The sequence below is a fragment of the Crinia signifera genome, chromosome 4 (assembly GCF_055691185.1).
Source record: "Crinia signifera chromosome 4, ASM5569118v1, whole genome shotgun sequence".
Lineage (NCBI taxonomy): Eukaryota > Metazoa > Chordata > Amphibia > Anura > Myobatrachidae > Crinia > Crinia signifera.
In genome coordinates this window covers 247,956,696-247,980,980 of record NC_139220.1, presented here as the reverse complement: position 1 = coordinate 247,980,980, position 24,285 = coordinate 247,956,696, and the positions used below count along the sequence as shown (strand labels likewise).

The following is a 24,285-nucleotide window of genomic DNA, read 5'->3' as shown; positions in this document are numbered from 1 at the left end:
AATTATATTTTATGTGTATTATCTGTTCTATCATGTCATATTAAAATAGCCATTTGACTTATCACACCAGTTATATTAATATTTTAGCTCAGTTTACCTCTTCCTGTATCCATTATTGCACATGTACATAACACACTTTAGTGTTGTCATTGTAACGTAGTGCAACCCTCCCCTCACCTCCCCCACACAAAAAAAGCATTACCAATGTACTGTACTGTAGTACTGTAGTACTACTATTGATGTAATGCTATAGGGGTATGCCTTAAGTTTTTGTAACAGTTTTGCCAATTAAAATGTCAAATACACCAGTATTAAAAAAAATTAGGCTACTTAGCGGCTTATTTATCTAGCTGTGTTAAATCCTTTCTCCAGCTTTTTTTCATGGAGAAAGCGGTATTCTCTGCTTCCTCCTTTAGAGCAAGAGGGAAACAAATAAATCACTGATTGTTCATGCAGCCTCTAGGGGCTAAAGTGGAGGGGAACAGGGTGAAACTGAGTTCCTATACCTCTAAGGGTGAGGTGGAACTAGTTCAATGTCCACCTTAGCACTGCACAGTAATTCTAACGGAGAAGCGTTATAGTTTGCAAAACACCTCTACTGCTGGCCCTGGTTCTACCTAATGGGGGGAAAGAATTTGGGAAATTAGGTGGCAGAGGAAAATGAGTTCCCCCACCTCCCCAGGACCCCTTTAAGCTCTGAGCCCCTATTTTTCTCTCATTGTACAGCAGGCAATGAGAGGAGAGGGTCTGTGTGCAGGCTATAATCTGGTTCCCTCCTCTCTTGCAGTGTGGTAGACTCTACCATTGTCTCCTGGAGCAGGGCCTGTGTAGATACGCCAGTGCATTATAGATACGCCAGTTCATTACAAGTGCTTAAAAGCGGTCTGGCTTTTATACCCTTCTATAGTTCTTTAATGCTCATGGGCAACTTTCTAAGCTCACATATGTCACTAAAGTTATCCTCCATCATTTCTCAGGGGTATACTTTACATGTGTGACTACTTTGCTCCTTGGATGTGCACAGTGGGGCAATACTGAGAAACATTAAACTTTATTTAAATGTAATTAAATGTTGGTGTTTTGTGGTAAAACTGCATCACCGTTCCCTGGTGGTTGAAATTTGGTAAATTGCGGTGGTACAGTACAACATTCCATGCTGTCAAGAACTGTACCACTGCAAACAGTACAGTATATCATTGATAAAAAATAAACCTTATAAAAACAGATATATAATAATAAGCATACTATTGCCTGTGGATCAGGCGTTTGCTATGTGGATTTTACACTACCATAGCTCTTGTTGAATTTGAAAGTAATTCAGTTAACCCATCTTATATATTAAACAATTTTCAATGTGTGTATTGAAGCTTCTCCATAGAATTTGTCTTTATCTTTCACATGAACCCTCCTGTTACATCTATAAACGCAACGTCATTTCAGTCATTTCCGAGTCTGCATATCCAGCGAGAAGCGCTCAGTGCTTCCTGCTTTACACTTTAATTCATCATATTTGGTTTAGCAGAGGCCGTAATGAAAAGTGCATTATGTTGTCACAAAGCGGGCTGCCTAAGCTGTTAAACCTGCTTGAAAAGAACATAAATCCAAGGTGGTTATCCTAAAGTAGAGCCAATCCTTTTCCTACATAAATGTCTATAAAATTTATATTAACTGCATTTTCCTTCTAGATCTGTCTTAATATCACGTCGGTGCTGCTCTTCCAACTTAAAAATGGAAAACAAAACGGGGGGACATAATCACACTCTACTATAGTTTAAATATCCTGCTGCATTAAGCATAACACTCCATATGCATCGCATACACAATACCATGAATCCTCACTTCACCAGTAATGGTAATTACTGCTATCATAATTGCAGCAAGGAACGTGATATACTTCATTTGTAAACATTCAGATCTTTCACTGAATTCTGATTTATGCCACAAACATTCTGCTTTCCAGCGGAATCTCATTACACAGCAGCGCAGAGATGCCAGTGTATTATCATTTGTATAGAATTTATAGGATTAAGTTATACAATTATCACTGAGTTGCATACAGCCTCTGTGGTAATCACTGTACATCATTAATTATTATTCCTTGCACCAAGTAGACTGGTGCTCTAAGCATTTTAATCTAAAGTTATTTGCTGTGCTACACTACTTTATTTCTTTATTTTAAATGTTCCTTTTTTTTAAATTACTTTGGTGATGTTTTCGATGCAGTTAATGATGTTTTAAACTCAATGCTGTGTTTCCTAAATCCCTTATATTATTATCATCACTCATTACAGTATACCTGCGGTACAATAGTGGGTACAGATCCTCCGTGGCCTTGTGGTTAATGTCATTACCCCCGGACTGCTCATATATCCAAGCGGCATGTGAACTGCTTGTCCACTGTGTGAGCCAGTCAGGAGTTCAGGAAAGGGGTCAGTATCTTGACACCACTGCTCAAAGTGGGTCAAGTGTGAAGTACAGTAGCAATAGCTACCACTGTAAAGGGAGCACAGCAGTAAGAATGAACGGATGATAAAAGTGAATTAAACAATACTGTACAATTTGACAATGCACATATGTATGTCTCAGTGTGTTTGCGTCTGTGTGGTGCAGTATGTTACTATCAGTGTGTTTTCTCTTTCTTTAGTATAACTTGTTTATTGTAGAGAATAAAGGGGCAGATTGATGTATTAAACTTGATAAAGCTTAAAGTACATACACACTGACCAATATCGGTAAGTGGCTTCACGTACATGCATTGTTGACTAGATAGTCAACATTGAGCTGCAAGTACAGGTGACAGGGATGGTGTCATTAACAAAGCGTGGGAGCGTGCATCGTTAACATTTCATGTACACACTGGGCGATTTGCACTAAATATCGTTAACAATATCAATATCATCCATATCGATAACTATATATCGCTCACTGTGTACCCAGCTTAAGCCTATTAAACAGACATATATTTAGTCATGGAAGTAATAACTAACATCTTGCAAGTAACGACAATTTGTTATCAAAACTTGTTCTGTTGTCCCGGTGGCACATATGTGTAATACTTTGGCTGCTGGAAAAGCAGAGTAACACCGTAAATAAAATAAAAGACATAACTGTATCTGAAATATGGCTACAAATACTTTATATTACATTTCTAGGGACAAAATCTTTCAAGACATCCAACGGTATTTGAAGCCCAGTGATCTTCTTAATCGAGTTGTGTTTGACTTGGACAACCCCAGGTAATACTAAGTACTTTCTAGGTATTAAATCATTTGTGGAATTTTGGCTAAATATAATGTTTTATTTGTATTTTTATAGTGCTCTATGGACATAAGTCCCATTAGTACATCACAGTTATGGAGAATATATTATTATAATTATTATTATTATTTTATCTTTAAGCATTTATTTGTATTTGGCAGTACGGAAGGTGTACTGGTTAGCATTACTGCCTCACAGCGCTGAGGTCATGGGTTCGATTCCCACCATGGACCTAACTGTGCGGAGTTTGTATATTCTCCCCATACTTGCGTGGGTTTCCTCCAGTACTCCTGTTTCCTCCCACAATTCAAAAATATACTAGTAGGCTAATTGGCTCCCAACAAATTAACCCTAGAATGTCTGTGTGGGCGGGTACATGTGGTAGGGACTATAGATTGTAAGCTCCACTGGGGCAGGGACTGATGGGAATGTTCACATATTCTCAGTAAAGCGCTGCATAATATATATGCGCTATACTGTATAAGAAACTGTTAATAAATAATAATAAATAATACATTTGGTGTAGATAAAACAGAGTTTATATAAGAAAGGCAACAAGGACATACAAGGAAGACAAGTAGATGTAGACAGGACTTAGGGTAATAACTGCTTATTAAAGTTTACACTTTAATGGGGGGGGGGGAGCTGAGACAGAAGGAGGGTGGACAAATATGGAGGTTTGAGCAGTGGCGCTCAGGGTAAATGGTATGTTTTATTGCAATGCAAGTTTGGCATTGCTGGTTTTCTAGTTGATGCATCAGCCATTGAGAGATGAATGGGAATCCAAAAACCCCATTTGGATATGTGGATGATCTATTGGTCGCTAATTAACTAAAAAATAAAAAGGTAAAATATAATGGTACTCTTTACCTAGAATGGCCACAATCGCGGGCATCGCGGCTAATTTATAATGGCATGCGCGATGACCGCGATGCCCGCGATTTTACATAGGGAATAATGTGAAATGTATATTGACCGCGATGCCCGCGATTTTACATAGGGAATAATGTTAAATTAGAATGACCGCGATGGCCGTGATTTTACATGTTAAATGGATAATTGAACTCAATTTAAATAGGGAACAATGTTAAATGGGCAATTGAACCCAATTGACATAGTGAACAATGTTAAAGGCACCCTGAAGTGTGAAATGCCCCCCCCCAATTGTTAACGCCACCCCACGATCAACGTGAACCCGAAGCGTGGCGAACGCAGCGAGCCCGCGAGGGGACGCGGATACCTGTGAAGCCCGCGAAGGGGACGCGGATACCTGTGAAGGTATCCGTGTCCGCTCGCCACGCTTCGGGCTCGCCACACTTTCTATTCTCAACTCCACACCGACGTGGATAGTGGGGGTATGAAAAGGTCGGAGGACGCGTACTGCCGCCCCTCGCGGGCTCGCTGCGCTCGCCACGCTTCGGGTTCACGTTGATTGTGGGGTGGCGTTAACAATTGGGGGGGGGGCCATTTCACACTTCAGGGTGCCTTTAACTTTGTTCCCTATGTACATTGGGTTCAATTGCCCATTTAACATTGTTCCCTATTTAAATTGAGTTCAATTATCCTTTTAACATTAATCCCTATGTAAAATCGCGGGCATCGCGTCGGTCGCATCGCATGCGTTTTTGCCACCGACGCAATTTTTTTTTACTCGCGATGCCCGCGATCTAAATCGCTGTGGCCGTTCTAGGTAAAGAGTACCAATATAAATATTGTACTTGGTTTGGTGTTACTCTCCTTAATAGGAAGTGTGTGGTAGGAAGGTGATAGGATTCTGTCATTTATATAGAAAATGATGGGCGTGATTCAGCTTTATTAGCAAAGCAAAAAAAGCACACAACTGGGCAAAACCATGTTACCCTGCAGGTGGGGCTGATGTAACATGTGTAGTGAGAGTTAGATTTGGGTGGGGTGTGTTCAAACTGAAAACTAAATTGCAGTGCAAAAATAAAGCAGCCAGTATTTACCTTGCACAGAAAAATATATCCCACCCAAATCTAATGGGCCCCATACATCAGCAATTAATTGTGACAATCCTCACATCTGGAGATGATTGCCACAATTAATTTTAGATGTGTGGGCTCCCCCTTTTGGCAATCCCAATCAAAAATTAATAGGGATCGCCAATCGATTGCTTAATCAGATTTTTAAACATGCTTAATAATCTGGTATTATCTGCGGATCTTTTTTATATGTGTGGGCATTCCCAATTCGTCTTCTTCAACTATTTACTTTATGAACAGCTGAAATGACAATCGATTGGGCAATTTCCAGATATGAAGATGCAATCTTGGAAAAATCTGCCGATCACTGAAATAAATCTGTAATGTGTGGGCAAGTCAAATAGATTGTAAAATCCATTTATCTGGCCAAAAAATCCCTGGATCTGGAAATCCATTAATTGTGATTGCTGATGTATGGGGCCCATTACACTCTCTGCACGTTACATCAACCTCGCCTGCAGTGCAACATGGTATTGCCCAGTTGTGTGTTTTTTTGCATTTTTAACAAAGCTGAATCAGGCCCTTATATGTAAGTGAAATCAGTTGCTGTCCTAAACATAAATAATTTATTAAGAGAATGTATAGTATATGAATAATGTATATTCCACTAAAACAAGGGTCCTCAAACATTTTTTTTCTGGGACCCCATTAGACATTAAAAATAATGACAGGACCCCAGTAAGTTACTGCAGAAGGTCATCACATCACATGTGTAGTCAGAAGACATGGCAGCATTGTGGAGGCATAGAGTGATGGGAGGAGACTAAAATAATAGACAATTCAACAGATTTTTCAGACTCCTTGAATCACTGACTGAGATTAGAAATGTCATCAACCTGATGGTCAGCAACATGGAGTCGCGACCCCATGCTGAGAAGATCAGAGCCCACTTTGGGGTCAGGACAGGACCCACAGTCTGGGAACCGCTGCACTAAAACAATAAACGATACATGATAAAGACCAAGATAGGATAATAATGAATAGAAAGAATTTGATAGCAGTCTGCAATGTAGCTGAAACTTCAAAAATAACCCGATAATGTAATTTGAATGAACACAAATACAGCAACATTGAGAGCTTAGTGGGCTAGATATGTGAAGAGACCATAAAGACCTATAGTTTAATTTTTTTTTCAGAAACCCTGATAACAGCAGCAACTGTGAGGGGTGAAGGTATGGGCTGGTGAAGAATTATAGTCTAGAACAGTGGTTCTCAACCTCGGTCCTCAAGAACTCCCAACAGTGCAAGTTTTCCAGGTCACCTGGCAGTTGCACAGGTGCACTCATTACACACTGACACATTTTAAAAGATCACAGGTGGAGCTAATTATTTCACCTGTGATTCTGTGTGAGGACCAAGGTTAAGAACCACTTGTCTAGAAGTACAAATCTGATGCCACTGATTAGAGATATGTATGCAATGCAAGCAGTGCAGGTGAGGTATATCTCTGAGTTGGGATCTACCGCATGTAGTAGTAATAGTGCAGAGTACAATATAATTAGACAAATGCTTAGCCAGTCAGCTCTGTGGGAGTAAAAGGGTGTTCAATGAGTAACATACAAAATTTTTCATTTAGATGACTGGAATAAGTATTTTATGCTATTTTCATAAACAAGTTCCAGAGAATAAGATGTTTGGGGAGATATACCGTATCCGTATTAGACCTTCTAAAGCAGGCATTCCCTACCACGGTCTTCAAGGCACACCAACAGTGCAGGTTTTGTAGATATCCAGGCTTGAGCACAGGTGACTTAATTTGTATCTGAGGGATTCTGATTAAACCATCTGTGCTGAAGCCTGGATATCACTAAAACGTGCACTGTTGGTGTGCCTTGAGGACCGTGGTTGGGAATGCCTGTTCTAAAGAGTACAAGTGTAGAAGCAACCAATTATCTAACAACAGTAACATTTATCAAGTACACCAACCCCGGTGCTGCAACATGCTAAACGCTGATTGGTTGTTTTGGCCAATTTCTCCACCTGTCCGCTTTAGTGAACAGGTAAATGAAGAGTTTATAGAGGAAATTTGGGAGGTTGAAGCATTACAATAAGACAAAGATACAGGAAAGAATGGAGTTGGGGGTAGTGAGTAATTAAGGATTTATTTATAAAACAGTATGGATGGTGTAATGGTTAGCATTACTGCCTCACAGCACCAAGGTCATGGGTTTGATTCCCACTATGGCCCTAGCGTTAAATCCCCCCGGCCGCTTTCACCAGCTGTTAACACTGGGCATAACGGCTCTCCTTATTGGCTTGGATGGGTAATACATCTGCCCATAATGGGTGCCCATTTCTCCACGTTATGCTGGAGAAGCAGGACCTGTTATTTTAAAAATGAAAACTGCAGGTTAATACATCACCCCCATTGTCTGTTATTTTAGACTCCTCACATAATTTTGTGCCTCCACAATGCTGCCATGCACGTGCTATCTGCTGACTACACATGTCATGTGATGACCTTCTGCAGTAACTTGCTGGGGTCCTGTCATTATTTTTATTGTCTGATGGGGTCTCAGAGCATATTAGTTTGAGGACCCCTGATCTAAGGGGTGTGGGTGTAGGTCTACAACAACTAGGTCGACAAGCATTTGGTCGACACCACTAGGTCGTCAAGCAGCAAGGTCAACATGGATCAAGGTCAGCATGGGTCTAGGTCAACAGGACATTTGGTAGACACAAGCAGTTTGAAGTGCACCGCATCCCCTCGCATCGCACCCTTCTTTCGCAATGCTATTTTATATAGCACACTATTTTATTCTCCCACCATGCCCTAGTGGATGATTTGGCATAAAATACCACTTGTCGGCACATGTCGGCTCAAAAAACAGTGACAAACCCCATGTCGACCTTTTGACTGTTGACCTTGCCCATGTTGACCTAATGCTTGTGTTGACCTAGACCCATGTCGACCTTGACCCATGTTGACCTAAACCCATGTCGACATTGTTGCCTGTCGACCTAGTGGTGTCGACCCAATGCTTGTCGACCAAGTTGCTGTAGACCTAATGACCATATCCCGATCTAAGAGGTTGATCAATTTGGAGGAATGCTTTTTGTTCTTTGGTTATCACTGAATTAGTGTATATAATATTATTATTATTATTATTATTATTATTATTATTAGTTACTAAATTGAGTATTCTGTGATGTATACATGGACCGGTTATCTGCATTACTGTACTGTTCATTTTCAGTGTTGCTGAAGGCTCTGAACAGATGAACTGTTTGAAGTTCTTTTCAAAGTTTGAATCTGGAAATCTCAGAAAAGTCATACAAGTGCGTGAGTAAGTAAATAAACCAAGGTGACAATAATAACATACATCAGTAAGCCTACTCAAAGCTGTCTTTCTCAGAGCTCTTTCATGACTGGAGGTAACTTTCACCTTAAAGTTGGGATCAGTTATTGTATTGTTGTGCCTCTTTGCCTTTATTGGGAGTAACATTTACATTTCTTAGTCTATGCAAATTGAATGGGTTTCAGAAGAGATTTCATCGGGTAGTATTTAATATACTGTAGTACTGTATGTGTTTTTCCTCTTATCTAAATGAGATAGTGAAAACATGCAGAAAATTGCTAAACTTTGTGCAAGCAGCGCAACAAAATTATATATTGACCCCCAGTATAATATTGCCTTTTTTTTGCCTAAAGCTGCCCATACATCTACAGATTGATTGTCAGATCTGGCTGGTTGGAACAAAAATCTGGTGATATCTGAATGAAAGTTTTTGGCAGTTTCCCAGCATTTCAAAGCAAATGGTAAACACTCATTTGCTCTCATCCATTACCAGGTTTTTGTTCTAACCAGCCCAATCTGACAATAAACCTGTAGATTTATGGCCAGCTTTAGTCTGAGGAAACCTGGTATTTATGCGTTTTATATTATTATAGTGACTATTTTGTATAGTTAGAATGACTTGTACATACAGTACTGTATTTAGCACTACTAGATACAATGCAAGTGCCACAGCTATAACTAGACATGTGTGGCTCTGTTCTTTAGAAATCCAAACCCACACAAGTTTTGCCTATCCGAATCAAACCGAGTGGCAGTTCAGATATTTTTTGCGTGGGTTTTGAATTCAGATTTTAATTTTGGATTTTAGGTTCTGGATTCCCAAAACTACATGATTTTATCCATTTTCAAAATATTAAGGAAAACGCTAGAGGATTGTTATGCAAGTCCAAAACAGGACGATGAAGTTAGAACCAAAAAAACCCAAACCTATAAAAGCCTCTTCTCAAGTCCTATATTTTCTGTAGCACTATCATGTGACAGATCCCTCCACAATGATGCAATAAGAGATGTCACTATGAAGAATGATGCTGGTTTTAAATGAATCCTGTGTCTTTCACAGGTTTGAATATGACTTGATCATGAATGCAGATGTCAATACTGACCAACATCACCAGTGGTTCTACTTTGAAGTTAGTGCCATGAAAGTGAACGTTCCATACTGCTTCAACGTCATAAACTGTGAAAAGATGAACAGCCAATTTAATTATGGTAAGCTTCTCTGGGATTGGAAGATTTCTTATGCAGATGGTGTACTGTACATCACTTAATTAGTTAACTAGAGGCCATATATAGGCCTAATGATATTTGAAAGGTTAGTTTGAGAGAGAGCTGTATAGTGAATTAGACAGGGTTCCTTTATTTGAAACCTTTGTTTTATAGAGGGTTTCTCAGTTTCAGTATACAGCCTATAAGCAGGGTCACCGAAAGCATCCATGGGCCTGGATACTGAGGGAGATAGTAATGCAGGGGAGAGGCAGTTGGAAACCTGGAGAGGGTGATGGCAGAGAGATGGAGATAGCAGTGGGTACCAGGGAGAAGGTGATGCCAGGGAGAGAGGATCATCAATTTATTACAATTTTCTTACCTGGGTTCAGACATTGCAGCACATAGTTGGTGGTTCCTCCTTGGGTTTAATGTCAGGGATGGTAGTGAGTTTGTGATGTCAGATCCCCAGCACCAGTTACAAGGAAAAGAAGCTTATGTCAACAGGGCCGGTTTAAGTCTTCTCAGCACCCTAGGCAAAATTTCAACCTACTGCCCCCTCGCCTCATACTGCCACCAATATTCACTTTCCAACCCATTAAGGCATACTTGCCAAATATTCCAGAATGGCAGGGAGGCTCACAAAAATCAGGTGGTCCTCCCAGGGAAAGTATGTAGGTGAGGTCTTAGAAGTTCCACAGCAGCCACCTGCATTAAGTACAACAAGGATCCTCATAGACATCCTTGATTTTCTGATAGGTATACTTGGTGGCACCCCCCAGATCCCAGCGCCCTAGGCAGCACCTAATGGTACAGCCGGCCCTGTGTGTCAAAGCAATTGTGAAAGAGGGGGGGGGGGGGGGTCATGGATCCTTCTCTTCCACTGGCTGGACTGCACTCAGACAGCAGCCTAACAGCTGCTCTACTGCACATTACTGGGTTATGGATGGACAGACAGGTTGGCGGCATCATTTGTGTATCTACAATTGGTGTAATGTCTGCGGTGAACATGGGCCCTTAAATTCAGGGGGGTACACACTGAACATACTGCACCCATGTTTAATCCGGAGTCTTGTGCTGACATTGCAGCATGGCAAAAATTGCTGGTAAAATGACTATGCGCAGGCGTCATAGGTATTTGTTGCCAAAACAAGGCAGGATCCATATTTCTGGAGACCTGCATATGCGCAGTCGAGGCCAGCATCCTCAGTGCTGAAGAAAGTGTGAGGGTGGGGGGAGTTGTTGGTGGGGAGGAGCCCACACGGAATCTGTACACAGGACTGTTCCTCTGTTAACATGCCCCTGGGCAGCATACAATATAATGAATCAATCTAGCTCATTCTAGTGGTGCGCACACCCACTGGTGTTGTTTAAATTATAATAATATAAATGTATATATTATCATGAATGAAAGGGACGGTACATGCTTTAGTGTCCCCCCCACCATCAATCTGCCACTGAATAGTACACTACTGATAAAACTGGTCCCGAGGTACTAATGGCCTGGAACAAGAGATCTGTCTTATGTACTTTTTTTACCCTACCAATAACAAAATGATTAATAAAAAAGCAGTTGCTGAGCGTGGTATGAATATACTGTACAATGAAATTAAATATGAGGCGATGTTATCTGATGAGACTGAGAAGAAAAACAACTTGTCACTGTTCTGCCTGTTTGTAATGCAAAAACAATGTTCTTCCTTTCAATTAATTAGACAAAGTACATTTTGTGTTTACTGAAATTTGAAGGCTTATGATTGGGTCTAATTATTCTAATTAGTAGTGACTGTAGAATAGGAGTAAAAAGTAACACTCTCTTGAGACATAACATTTTAGCAGAAAACCAGCAGTAAATATTTCAGATAAAGTCCATGCTTTTAGCAGAAGTAACCCATGAGGAATGTCATTTACAGTACACGATTGTGCAGACGATATGATTGGCTTTCTGATTTCTTAAACCTCGTGTAATGAATTTATTTTTTTAAGTAATCACAGTTTTTATTTGTGTAAGCAACCGCACCCTTATAGAGCCTAAATCATAAATACAGGGCCTTGGAAGTGAAACTAGAATAGTACGTTACGCATATAGGTTAGACAACTGCTACCAATAATGTTGCACTATGCTCCAATACCATAAATGTGTTATTTGTTTAAATATCTTAAGTGTTTTTTTTTTTTTTTAAATGGTGTGGCATACTCAACAAAGTAAAGAACTTGACAAAGTAAAGAACTGTCACTTTTGTCACTTTAATGTTAGTTAATATTAGTAAAAATGTCAGTAGTAAACCAACTTAATCTACCCTCTGGTATACAAGGTTACCGAAGACCTGCAAAACCAATATCTCACATTTTTTAATTGTGCATTTATTTGTAAGAAATACATCTTCCTGCTACAGATATTCCCTCTATTAACTTATTATATATTCTAGAAATAGCATTTAACTGTTGGTATCAGAGGCGCTTTAAGAAAGGAGGAGGCCCGTGTGCAGCCTGCTACGTTCAGGCCCTCAGTTTTCTCCCGGACACTGCCCCAAGAGCCGCTCTAGTGCACAGTGCAATAGAATCTGGGCACTAGAGGGCTCAGACTCTACAGCCATTATGGCTGGTTTGTATGGTACTTGATACCTAGCATGGTTACCATTGCATCGTACACCATAAGCCATACAATGGTATGTGATGCGATGTTACGCGATGGCAGCCGATGTTATACAATTTTAAATCGTATACCATCGTATTGTATGCCATTGTATGCCATATACAATGGTATACGATTTAAAATTGTATAAGCACCCAAATGGGTGTTTTCAATGTTAAATGGGCCCCCTATAAGATTATTAATTGTATAAGCACCATAATGGGTGCTTACAATGTTAAAAGCACCCCCACGCCACCCCTGAAGCTTGGCGAGCGCAGCTAGCCCGCGAGGGGGGGGCGGTATGCGTCCTCTGACCTTTTCCTAGATAGTGTGGTGAGCGCAGCGAGCCCCCGAGTCCGAAGTGTGGAGAGCACAGCGAGGGGACGCGGAATACATGTAAAGTAATACGTGTTCCCTCGCGGGGCTCGCTGCACTTGCCACACTTCGGGCTCGGTGGCTCGCTGTGCTCGCCACAATATATAAAATCAACTCCACGCCGACATGGATAGTGGGGATATGAAAAGGGTCGGATGACGCGTACCGCCGCCCCTCGCGGGATCGCTGCGCTCGCCACGCTCCAGGTTGGCGTTGATAGTGGGGGTGGCGTAGGGGTGCATTTAACATTGTAAGCACCCATTAGGGTGCTTATACAATTAAAAATAGTATAGGGGGTGGGGGGCATTTAACATTGAAAAAAACCATTAGGGTGCTTATACAATTTAAAATCGCATGCGGGTATATGGCATGCGATGCGATACAATGCATAAGATGCCATACGACTGAATATCGTGGGCACCCAGCTAGGAAACAAGTACCGTTTGTATATACCAGTTTGTATATTCCTTTTAAATATTAACTCAGTTCTTTTGAGACAAAAAAAGTTATACCTACAGGTATATGAAGAGTGTGATTTTGAATGTGCTTTGGGTTTACATAGGTATGCAGCCGGTTATATATTCAGTGAAGGAAGCACTGCTTGGAAAAACCTATTGGACAAGAACTGGTTTCAATATCTGTTATTACAAGTAAGTCTGCATTTTTTACTTACTGTACATGGATTGCCTTTTTGTGTTTTGATAAATAGGATACAGTACATGTTCCTAGTTAGAGCTAGGGCACAGTACTTAGGGCCTAATTCAGGATGGGTTGCAGTTTTGTGAAATTTTGGTAACTCCTGGCAACAGGCCGTGTGCCTGGTATGTCAGGTTCCACCCAGCTATGTGCTTGCAAAATTTTGAGTATGAGCACTTTGCTTCATAGTGAAGTGCTCGCACATAGTGAAGTGCTCCCCCCCCCCCCAGCTGAGCAGTTTAACTGCAAAGCCAGATGCAGACCGGCCATGTTTAGATGTCACACAGCCGCCACCGCCCTCCCCCGAGCAGTCAGGACATGCTTGCATTGTTGCCGGCACCACCACCAATTGCGTTGTCCCCACCCGTGTTTCTTGGTAAACTACGGTTGCATTTTTACACTGCAACCACAGTTCACTACTTCAAGCTTGCACAGACCTGCAAACATCGCTTTTTCAATTAGCCCATGGCAAACTTAAAATCGATGCATATTGCATGAACCAGTGGTCGAAGTGGAAATTTAGAAGTGGGGGTATGCAAAAGTTAAGGACGTAAAAGGGGGACGTGGTCACATTAGAAAGGAGCGTGGTCACCTATAAGGGGGCATGGTTACATTGTCAGATACACATGCCCCTACAGTGCGAAAAACATGTGCCCTCAGCATTGCCAGATACACATTGCCCCCACAGTGCCAGATACACATTGCCCCTCAGTGCTAGATACACATTGCCCCCTAGTGCCAGATACACATTGCCCCTCAGTGCCAGATACACATTGCCCCCCAGTTCCAGATACACATTGCCCCCAGTGCCAGATACCAGTGCCAGATACACATTGCCCCCAGTGCCAGATAAACATTGCCCCTCAGTGTCAGATACACATTGCCCCCCAGTGCCAGATACACATTGCCCCCAGTGCCAGATACACATTGCCCCCCAGTGCCATAGACCTTGCCTCTCAGTGCCAGTGAAGCGTCCCCCTCCCCTCCACTCCCCTTCCCTTCCCTCACCTCTTAATTATACTTAGAATCTCAGCGGTTGTTCAATCTCAGCAGTGTCTGTCCCGCTGGCCAGAGATGGATGGTGCAGATAGATTGCTACCAGGCTGCGGAGGGCGCTGGGCGGAAGTACTGTACTGATGGCTGATGACAGTAGTACTTCCGCCCGGCGCCCACGGTGATCTATCTGCAGCCTGGCGGCAATCTATCTGCAGCATCTGCCCAGTGGGACTGAAAGTCAGCCACCGCTGAGTCTCTATGCCTTCCCCCGGCTGGCGCTGCGTCCCACGATGCTGCATAAGGTAAAGGCAGTGTGCAGACGCTAGTCTGCACACTCCTATTACTTAAAAGTAGTGACAGTAGTTCACAGTGGAGAAGTGGCATACCGTTGTATACCGGCCCACTTCGACCACTGGCATGAACTATATTTACATATCTGTGGTCAATTTTTTTCATTTATTACTTTTGTTTTTCCACCAAAACCAGACTGGATAAAGTCATCTTCGGTGTTTGTTGCTGTTAAGTATTTGTTTAGTTTCTCTCTAGGACTATACCATGCATTACAAATGTTCATGGAGCACTAAACCTTAAAGCAATCAATCAATTGCTATGAAAATACATTTTGTAACATTCCTAGTTACTGTATATATGTAACATATTCCATTCTCTGGCAGTTATCCTAGGCACGCTTCTTTTTTCTCTAAGTAGAAAATGCCATAGTTTATCAGACATTTTAGACTTCAAACTGCTGTTTTTTTATGGACATCTTGGGGGTTACTCTGGTTGATTCGCAAGGCTTGCGAGTCTACTAGGCGCCGCCCGTCAAACGCTGGTACGCACGCCCCAGCCCGCCTATGCTTGTACAGGCTTTCGCAGGCTGTGGGGGAACACCAACATCATTGGATGGTCGCCGACCATGGAATGATGTGGAAGGCCCACGCACATCTACGGATACTCTCAGGTAACCTTAAGGTGGCAAAACAGAAAGACCTGCTTAAGTCAACATGGACACCATATAAGTGTACAGCATTATCTTGTCTTATTAACAAAAGAGCTTCGTGTGGCTCAAGAGCTACAGGTTGGCCACCCCTGGTCTAGAGAGTGAGCAATGTACGGGAACAGTACAGATGAAGCTCATTCAGATTGGATGCATTTGTGTCTAATGTCCAAGAAAATATATAACAGCTGAAATACTATTTGCAACTTGCTAACACAAACAGGAGACTAGCTCTGCATAGGTACAAAATCCACCTTGCTCCCCCAGCAAGTACTAGGAGGAATTACTGTGGGCATTAAATATGCACAATAACACAGTATACTACTCATATACATTACAGTTAAATCTTACTGGTGTTTAAAGAAAATGGGGCATGGTCCAATCCAAAGGACATTCAGTCCAATCATCAGCCCAATTGACCATTGTTCAGGTGTACACCCCCCCCCCCCCCTTAGTTGTGTATACTGTAGCTAATTAGAAGCAGCTAGTGGCCATCAAATACCCTCAAATCATATCCCTAGAGCTACTGTATCTTGAGGGATTTCACCTCAATGCATCCTTATTGTGTTTTCATCACCTTTACACCCCCCCCTCCAAACTCCATCCTGAAGTCACAAGTTCAAGTCACCATTTAAAGAAATAAAAGTTAAAAAAGAGCAAGCTATTTCCAAAACAGGCTACAGCTTGCACTTATTGTACATCTACAGTAAATCTAAATCCAATGAGCAGTATTAGTGTAAGGTAGGCTAAAAAAGTACAAGATGTACAGAGTAAGTCCAACATGACCCAGTGCTTCAGTTCCTAGCCAGAAGTTATGAAAAGCATGAGTGTTACTGTCTATTGGAACCAATACATAATTACACTGAGGCCTAAACTTTACATTAAATGATAATAATTTAAAAATTGTATCTAGTTTTCACTGAATACTGTCAATAATAAAGTAGATAAAGGCCCCCTTACATTTGACCGATTTTGGGAAATTTCGATGCCGATATATCGTCTGTAAAGTGCCACATCGTTTGTGTTCTCCGTCCTATCCGATGCGCAGTCCCGTGAGAGTCGGATGGGAGCCTCTAGGTTGGTTGGACCGCACCTGTGATTTGTCTGAATCGGATGTAATCGGATGGAAGATGGAGTGCTTTTGGCGCATGCGATATATCGTATGCGATATATTGCAGAAAGTATAGTACACATGCAATTTGGCCAGATACATCTCATACAATTTATTGGACCAAACTGCATGCACAAAATGACACCAAAATACCAAGGATTCAATCACTCCCGGGAAGGTCCAGGGGGAGTTCAAGGGAAATTGCATCCAATTTCAGCATCAGATATATCGTTCTAATGTACAGTAAGGGGCACTTTAGAAAGGGTCTACCAAACTTTTTTCCAGTCTTCGATGTTGAAGTTCCACAGTCTTGTTATTTAGAAGAGCTTAGGGCTGTTAGTTCTACCAGGTCACTCCTGAACTATTGCCAGATGAGATTTGTTTTATATGTTTCATAATGTCTTATAAGATGTAATGGATCTTTCTTTACAAAAGTCAAAATATATATAATATCATAAAGCCAAAGTTCATTTATTGTACATCTGACATGGTTCCTTTCTATGTAAAAAGTTTCCACCCATTGATTTAACTGTTTCCTATTTATCTTTCGAAGAGTTGTTCTGACTATATATCAATAGCTAATGTATGTCACTGTAATAAATCTATATGTTAATCTCAGGCTTTAAACTTGTCAGTCATCTTGATTGTTAGGGTCACAGGTCAGTGTGTTTGCAATACGTTTAACCTGCATTATTTGTGATATCGGTAATTAATCCTTCCAGTGACAACTGTCAATAACTGACACACTATCTTTGTCCATTAATTAATGGTACTGGTCACTAATTAAGGTTTAGCTTCTACTTATAAACTGTGCAGTGAATGAGATAGAAATAAGGTGATGAATTAGCTGGGAATTTAAAAGCAGTGGTCATCTTTAGAACACTCCAACACATCATCAATAATTTGCAGTCATTTGAGGTTATATTTATAGAATAGAGATTTATTACTCTAGAAGATCAAATATAACTGGAAAATAGTTAAGCACTAAATTACAATAACTTGTGCCCAGGAAGATTGTGTAATGTTTTATGACTTTGTATAGACAACCTGAACTATTGGGTTTTGGCTAAAACAAGTACAATAAACCAGTGTCTAGTAGTTAACCTCTGTATCTATGCCAACCATAATTTTTCTGATGCATACTGTAGCAAAATAGAAAATAACAAAAAAAAAACCGTTAACATTTACTAGTGGTGGAACTCCATTTAGTTTCTGTTCCTGTGAAGACTAGTCTTGTGATATCCCAACAAAACACATACTGTAGCTTCAAAGGACTGTTACTGTTTCAGTTAATATATCAACAAACAATTATGAATTTGGATCGGGATTTTACTAATATCATTTTGCAATGCAATGCAAAAATAAAATAAATGAATTTAAAAAAAACAAGAGCAAGTCTCTTCTTGACCCTCAACCAGCCACAGTGCTGGAGGGTCTAATGTGGTTTCCACTAGGATGGGAAGATCATGACTATGGATCCACCTAACATAGTGAAAATCAGGCAAATCAGCACAGTACTGAGGCCTCTATGCGGTCCCATAACAACTAGACCCACTTAAATGAGCTAAGACTGGGAAAACAAGATTAGTAGCGTTAGCTTAGACAATATTAGGAACAAAAAAAAAACATGCACATACAGTTTTAAAGTGGACTAATTAATTAATGATTGGTTGGGTGCTTTCTTTTGGGTGTGATATTGGGTGTGATGTTTTGAATAGCTGTGTTTTTCTTAAGAGTATGGTAGATGAAAAAAGATGAAATTAAGATAAAGTGACAGATCCGAATATCGCGATCCGAGTCTGGATCCGAGCCGGCTCGGGAGTTCCCGCCTAAATTCCGGACCGAAAACGAGGCAAAACGTCATCATCGCGCTGTCAGATTCTCGCGGGATCTGGATTCTATATAAGACGCACGCGCACCCCGCCATCTTTACTACAGCATAGGATAGGGAATAGGGTGGTTGGGCTCTGTGCTATGTGCTGTGCTATAATAATAATATATTATTTTGCTGCTGCTCACTCGATTAGGGTCTGCAGGGGCTGCTGTACACAAGTCCAGTGTACAGGGGCTGCAGTGGCCAGTGTACAAGGGGCTGTACAGGGGTTGTGTCCAGTGTACAGGGGTTGTGTCCAGTGTACAGGAGCTGTGTACAGGGGCAGTGTCCAGTGTGATGGCTGTGTCCAGTGCACAGGAGCTGTGTCCCGGGGCGGTGTCCAGAGGCTGTGTCCATTGTCCAGGGGCTGTGTCCAGGGGCTGTGTCCAGGGTAACGGGCTGTGTCCATTGTCCAGGGGCTGTGTCCAGGGTGACAGGCTGTGTCCAGTGTCCAGGGGCAAGGTCCAGGGGCAGTGTCCAGTGTGACGGCTGTGTCCAGTGTTCAGAAGCTGTGTCCAGGGGGGTGTCCAGAGGCTGTGTCCATTGTCCAGAGGCTGTGTCCAGGGGCTGTGTCCAGGGTGACGGGCTGTGTCCATTGTCCAGGGGCTGTGTCCAGGGTGACGGGCTGTGTCCAGTGTCCAGGGGCAGTGTCCAGGGGCAGTGTCCAGTGTGACGGCTGTGTCCAGTGTACAGGAGCTGTGTCCAGGGGCGGTGTCCAGAGGCTGTGTCCATTGTCCAGAGGCTGTGTCCAGGGGCTGTGTCCAGGGTGACGGGCTGTGTCCATTGTCCAGGGGCTGTGTCCAGGGTGACGGGCTGTGTCCAGTGTCCAGGGGCAGTGTCCAGTGTGACAGCTGTGTCCAGTGTACAGGAGCTGTGTCCAGGGGCGGTGTCCAGAGGCTGTGTCCAGTGTGACGGCTTTGTCCAGTGTACAGGAGCTGTGTCCAGAGGCTGTGTCCATTGTCCAGGGGCTGTGTCCAGTGTGACGGCTGTGTCCAGGGGCAGTGTCCAGTGTCCAAGGGGCTGTGTCCAGTGTAAAGTAAGAAAAATAAATAAAAGTAATAAATAAAATAAAAACACATTTTTGGAGGATGATGGAGGAGGAAATAGTGGGAGATCAGCAACCTGATAGAAGTGCTGAAGCTGCTACCTCCAGTCATGACAAGGCCGATACCTCTTTGTATTTTTTTGCTCTTTGGAGCATTTCTCTTTTTTTGGGATAGTTTATTAAACTGCTACCCTGTTTGCCCCTGCAGTGCCGCTCTGCTTCCAAGATGTGCCAGGTTGGAAGTGTAAGGTCCACATGTATGTGATGCCCACTGCTGTCGCTTAGCTCAGTCATCCAGCTACCTCGGTATACCCTTTTGGCCCAACTACTGTAAATGAAATTTTTTTTGCAAGCTGTGAAGTGATCAAAATTGACTAGAAATGAGTGGAAACTAATGTTATTGAGGTTAATAATACTTTAGGGGCAAAAACAGGCCCAAATTCTGTTATTTTTAGCCATTTTTAGCATTTTTTCATAAAAATCCAGATCCAAAACCCACAAGGGTGGTTTTGCCAAAACCAATCCGGATCCAAAACACGAAGGGAGATCCGGATCCAAAACCAAAACCAAAACCCGAAAAAGTGGCCGCCGCACATCTCTACTCTAAACAATTCTGCCCCTGTGGAATCCAGACATGCTTAGAGATGTGTGTGGAGGGTATAGGAGCAGGGTTTTATATTCTATTATTCTATTATATTTTATATTCTAGCCAACCTGACTATTATGATAGATTTTGGAGAAAGATATATGTACAGTAGGTGTCTGTTACATGTATAACCATTCACAAGCAATATCCATATGTTAATTCTGGTAAAAATTTAAAATGCAAAGTAGAAACTGAAGCCTGTGATTGGTCGGCATGTGTTCACTGTTACTTCCATCAAGCTTAACTGTAACGAGCATCACTTAACCCTTTGAGTGCCAATTGAACTTGTGAAAATAGTTGTAAAAATTGCCAAGCAAACATTTTTTATTCATGAAAATGGCCTGTCATGTTTACCCTATAATGGAAATATAATCTTTTTTTACAGAACATTTTTTTATTTGAATTTCTATAACAAATGTGAATAGTGGTGGCATTTCTAGTGGATATTTTGCACATCTCTCAAAGAGATGTTGGCACACAAAGGGTGGTATTCAATGCTCTGATGGCAAGCTATAATGGCAAGCAGTGCCAATAGCTTGCGGTCAGAATATTCAACTGCCTGCCCTTCACTTGCCATTTCACTTGCTGGTTTTTTTCAGTGAGGTGGACAAGGATTCCAGGCCAATATTGAATATGGTGAGGAGGTTGGACAGCGAGGATGGCTTTTCCTCGCTGAAAATAAGCCACCCTCGCCCCTTGCCGAGGCATTAAATACACCTAAAAGAGTTAATAGCATGTCCAATTTTGGAATGGTCTTTCAAAGATCTGTGTATTGGGTTCCATCCCAAGGGACTACTTTATTTGCAACAAGGCCGCATAAATAAATCAAGAATCAACAAATAAAGCTTAAATGCCGGTGATGAAAACCAGAACTGCCGCACCATGAGTGAAAACAAGGCTGCAATGAAAAATTTGCAGACAGCTTACCCACAGTCATTGTTGGGAATTTCAAGTATCGTTATGTCAGCAGGGGAAGTGGTCCCAACAGAGCCATCACTCTGCCCTGCACTCCTTTAGTGGATTCCTTAATTAATTATGGCGCTCTCCTTGTGTAGGGAGCCTTAGGGAATAGATTCGGACTACATAAGTAATTGTGTCTGGCAATGTCATTTTAATCATGTCTTAAAGCTCATTTGGTTCTCTGATCTAATTATTGGCTATCAAGTTATAACCCTCACTTCCTACTTATGTATTTGTTAAATACATTATTAATAAAGTTTAGTCATGTAAAAGTTTTTTTTTTTCAGGTGAAAAATACATGTTAAGTATTTACATGCAGGTGCTCTATGTATCTATATTGGCATTTGTATTTTTCTTTAAATTCTTTTAGCCTTTTCTTTCTTTATTGGTTTAACAGCTGCGGTGGCTTAAGACACTCTGGAAGATTACTTTAAAGTAAAATTGCAGCTTTCACACTCCCCACCACAGTTCATTTTGTTCTCCGGTACTACAGAGATGATACAATTTGTCAGGAAACTTCTATACTCTTAAAACCGGGAAGGTTAGACAACAGCATAATTGGTGCTGTGTGGAAAATTGGTTTGAAATGTACTAGTGGGTACAATATAGTTTAATGCTTATTTGTAAAGTGAATGTAATGGCTGGTCTCATATTCAAAGAAAATTGTGCTTCCTGACAGATGAATACTCCTTAACAGGTGTCAGCGTTCACCTTGCAGAGTTTTGAACAAAGGCTCCAGAAACTTGTATTTTCACTCTACACAGCACATGACATTTGTAAAGGCTCAGCAGCAGTACAGTATTATCATTTATACTTGTTGTGAACCGTGTTTCACCACCCAAATAAAAACAATATACTGTAATAAACAACATTCAAATGTATTGGTTGGAAATATTGACAGATGCCATATTACTTTATATGGGGTCTCGTTTTATTGCAATAAAATGCATCAGGAGTTTTTTTCTGGATAAACTATGGCAAAGGAAGAGACATATCCTGTATTATAATTGCATTCTAGAAGAGGTGTAGAAAGAGGGGGGAGGCATCTGGATTTCAAGTATCTACAGGATTTAGGGTTTTTTCTGGTTGATTCGCCAGGCTGCGAATTCGCAGCCTTGTGAGTCCACCAGACTACGCCTTGTGAATGGTGGCTGGCCGCCGCCCATTCACAAGACAAATTTACACACAGGGCATGCGAATGGATGTTACACAGTAACATCTATTCGCAGCCTGGTGGGATATGCCCCATCATTCGATGGTTGCCGACCATTGAATGATGGCGAAGGCTCATGCATATTTAAGGTTGCCTCAGAGTAACCTTACAGATGCGTGTATGCTCGGGGGAAGTAGGCAGGCAGCTGACATCTGGTGAACGAGACCCTTGTGCAAATGGACCTGAATAAGTCCTTAAGTCCTGTATTTCAGGGGATTTAAAACATATTTTTTATAATGTAACCGATGTTTTGCAGATGTGTCCTTATATGTTTTGCTTCAATACACCGCACACTGCATGCTAGTTTGTTTACTTAGTGCAGACATGTTCAAACTATGGCCCTCCAGCTGTTGTGAAACTACACATCCCATCATGCCTTGCCACAGTTTTACTATTAGGGAATGCTAAAACGATGGCAAGGCATGCTGGGATGTGTGGTTTCACAACCGTTGGAGGGCTACAGTTTGGACATGCCTGCGTGCATAAGATGCAAAAATTACACCCAACGCTAGCAGAGTATAACGGGACCTGCCAATAGGGAATATGTGGTGCGACTGCAGAAAACATGTATCAGGACATATTTGTACTTTGTCTAGCAACTGGGGGTTATTCTATTAGCAGTGGTTATTTACCAATTATAATCGGTTTGCTGAAGGCTCTCCTATTAGCTCTGATACTGGTGTCCTGATCCCCCCATGCTGGCACTTATCAGGGATTATGCTTCAGGTGCATCAGGCACCACTATAAGCAGTCCCATGGATCCAACAAATGGCTCGGGAATTTCTCCCATGTGTTATCGCCTGAAAACCGGTCCCTTTACGCCCATTTTATTATGATAAAAGTGCATTGGGGCTAATAGGATACCCCCACATTGACATAAAGGGGGACATTTACTAAGAATACGAATATGATATATCGTATTCGTATTCTTAATTCGAATAAATACGACTGTATATGGCTGTTTCAGCCATATGCAAATTCGTGTTCCGGAGGGTTATTTACAAAGCAGTCAAATACGACTGCTTTGTAAACCTCTGATGTCATATTGATTCGTATTAGCGGCCGATCCGCAGGCTGCAGTGTGTACAAAAAATAAATAAATAAAAAAATAAAAAACAGCGTGGGGTCCCTCCCCACAGCTGTAACCAGCACCAGGCTGAAAGAGCCAGGGCTGTTAATAAAAAATCAGGAAACCGGGCAAATAGGGGTTCCCCGATTTTTTTAAAACCAGCCCCAGGCTCCAGGGCCGGGGCTGGTTCCCAAAATACGGGGGAAAAAATGAGTAGGGGTCCCCCTTATTTTAAAAACAAGCCCCAGGCCCCACCAGCCAGCAGGGTAATGCCACAGCCGGGGGACACTTATTATATAAGGTCCCACGGCCAAAGCATTAACCCTACTGACCAGTCAGCCTGGCCAGGGGTCCTGGGGGAGTGGGGACCCCCCAATAAAGAGGTCCCCCCCTCCAGGACTTGAAGCCTGGTGCTGTTCCCGGTGACCCTGGGCTGTGGTCACTGGGCTGATTAATGTCTAATAAAATAGAATAAACTATTGTTTAATACTGTGGAACTATGAGTCCCAGCAAGCCTCCCCCGCATGCTGGGACTTGGAGAACCACAAGTCCCAGCATGCGGCGCATTAAAGGGCCCGCTGGCACTTGTAGTTCCACAGTATTAAAAATAGTAAAATAAACACACACACTGACACATGAAAAATAAAACTTTAATACATCCAAAGCCCTTTCATACAGATACTTACCTATCTTGAGCCCATAGTTAGGTCCCCGGGTCTGGTGTCCTGATGTCCTGGGGTTCCAGGGTCCGGCTCCGGTGTCCAGGGGTCTGCCGAAATCCATAGGGGACCTGTGGAGGGAAAATCTACACACGGGTCTCCTCCGGCGTAGATCTGTCCTCTTCTCTCCTGCAGTAGTCCTCGGGTACTTGGCAAAAAGAAAAAAAAATGAAAACCCGGTACCATC

The 24,285-nt window shown here is 42.0% G+C and overlaps 1 protein-coding gene across 1 annotated transcript in view; it reads left to right on the top strand.

Moving 5' to 3' along the window:
* The window catches only part of AGBL1 (AGBL carboxypeptidase 1), a 535,096-nt gene that overhangs the window by 108,313 nt on the left and 402,498 nt on the right, over nucleotides 1-24,285 (top strand). The window contains exons 11-14 of the mRNA XM_083184211.1: nucleotides 3,153-3,236; nucleotides 8,459-8,548; nucleotides 9,621-9,769; nucleotides 13,336-13,423. Of these exons, the coding sequence (XP_083040337.1) occupies nucleotides 3,153-3,236; nucleotides 8,459-8,548; nucleotides 9,621-9,769; nucleotides 13,336-13,423 (411 nt within the window). The remainder of the gene's footprint in view (nucleotides 1-3,152; nucleotides 3,237-8,458; nucleotides 8,549-9,620; nucleotides 9,770-13,335; nucleotides 13,424-24,285) is intronic.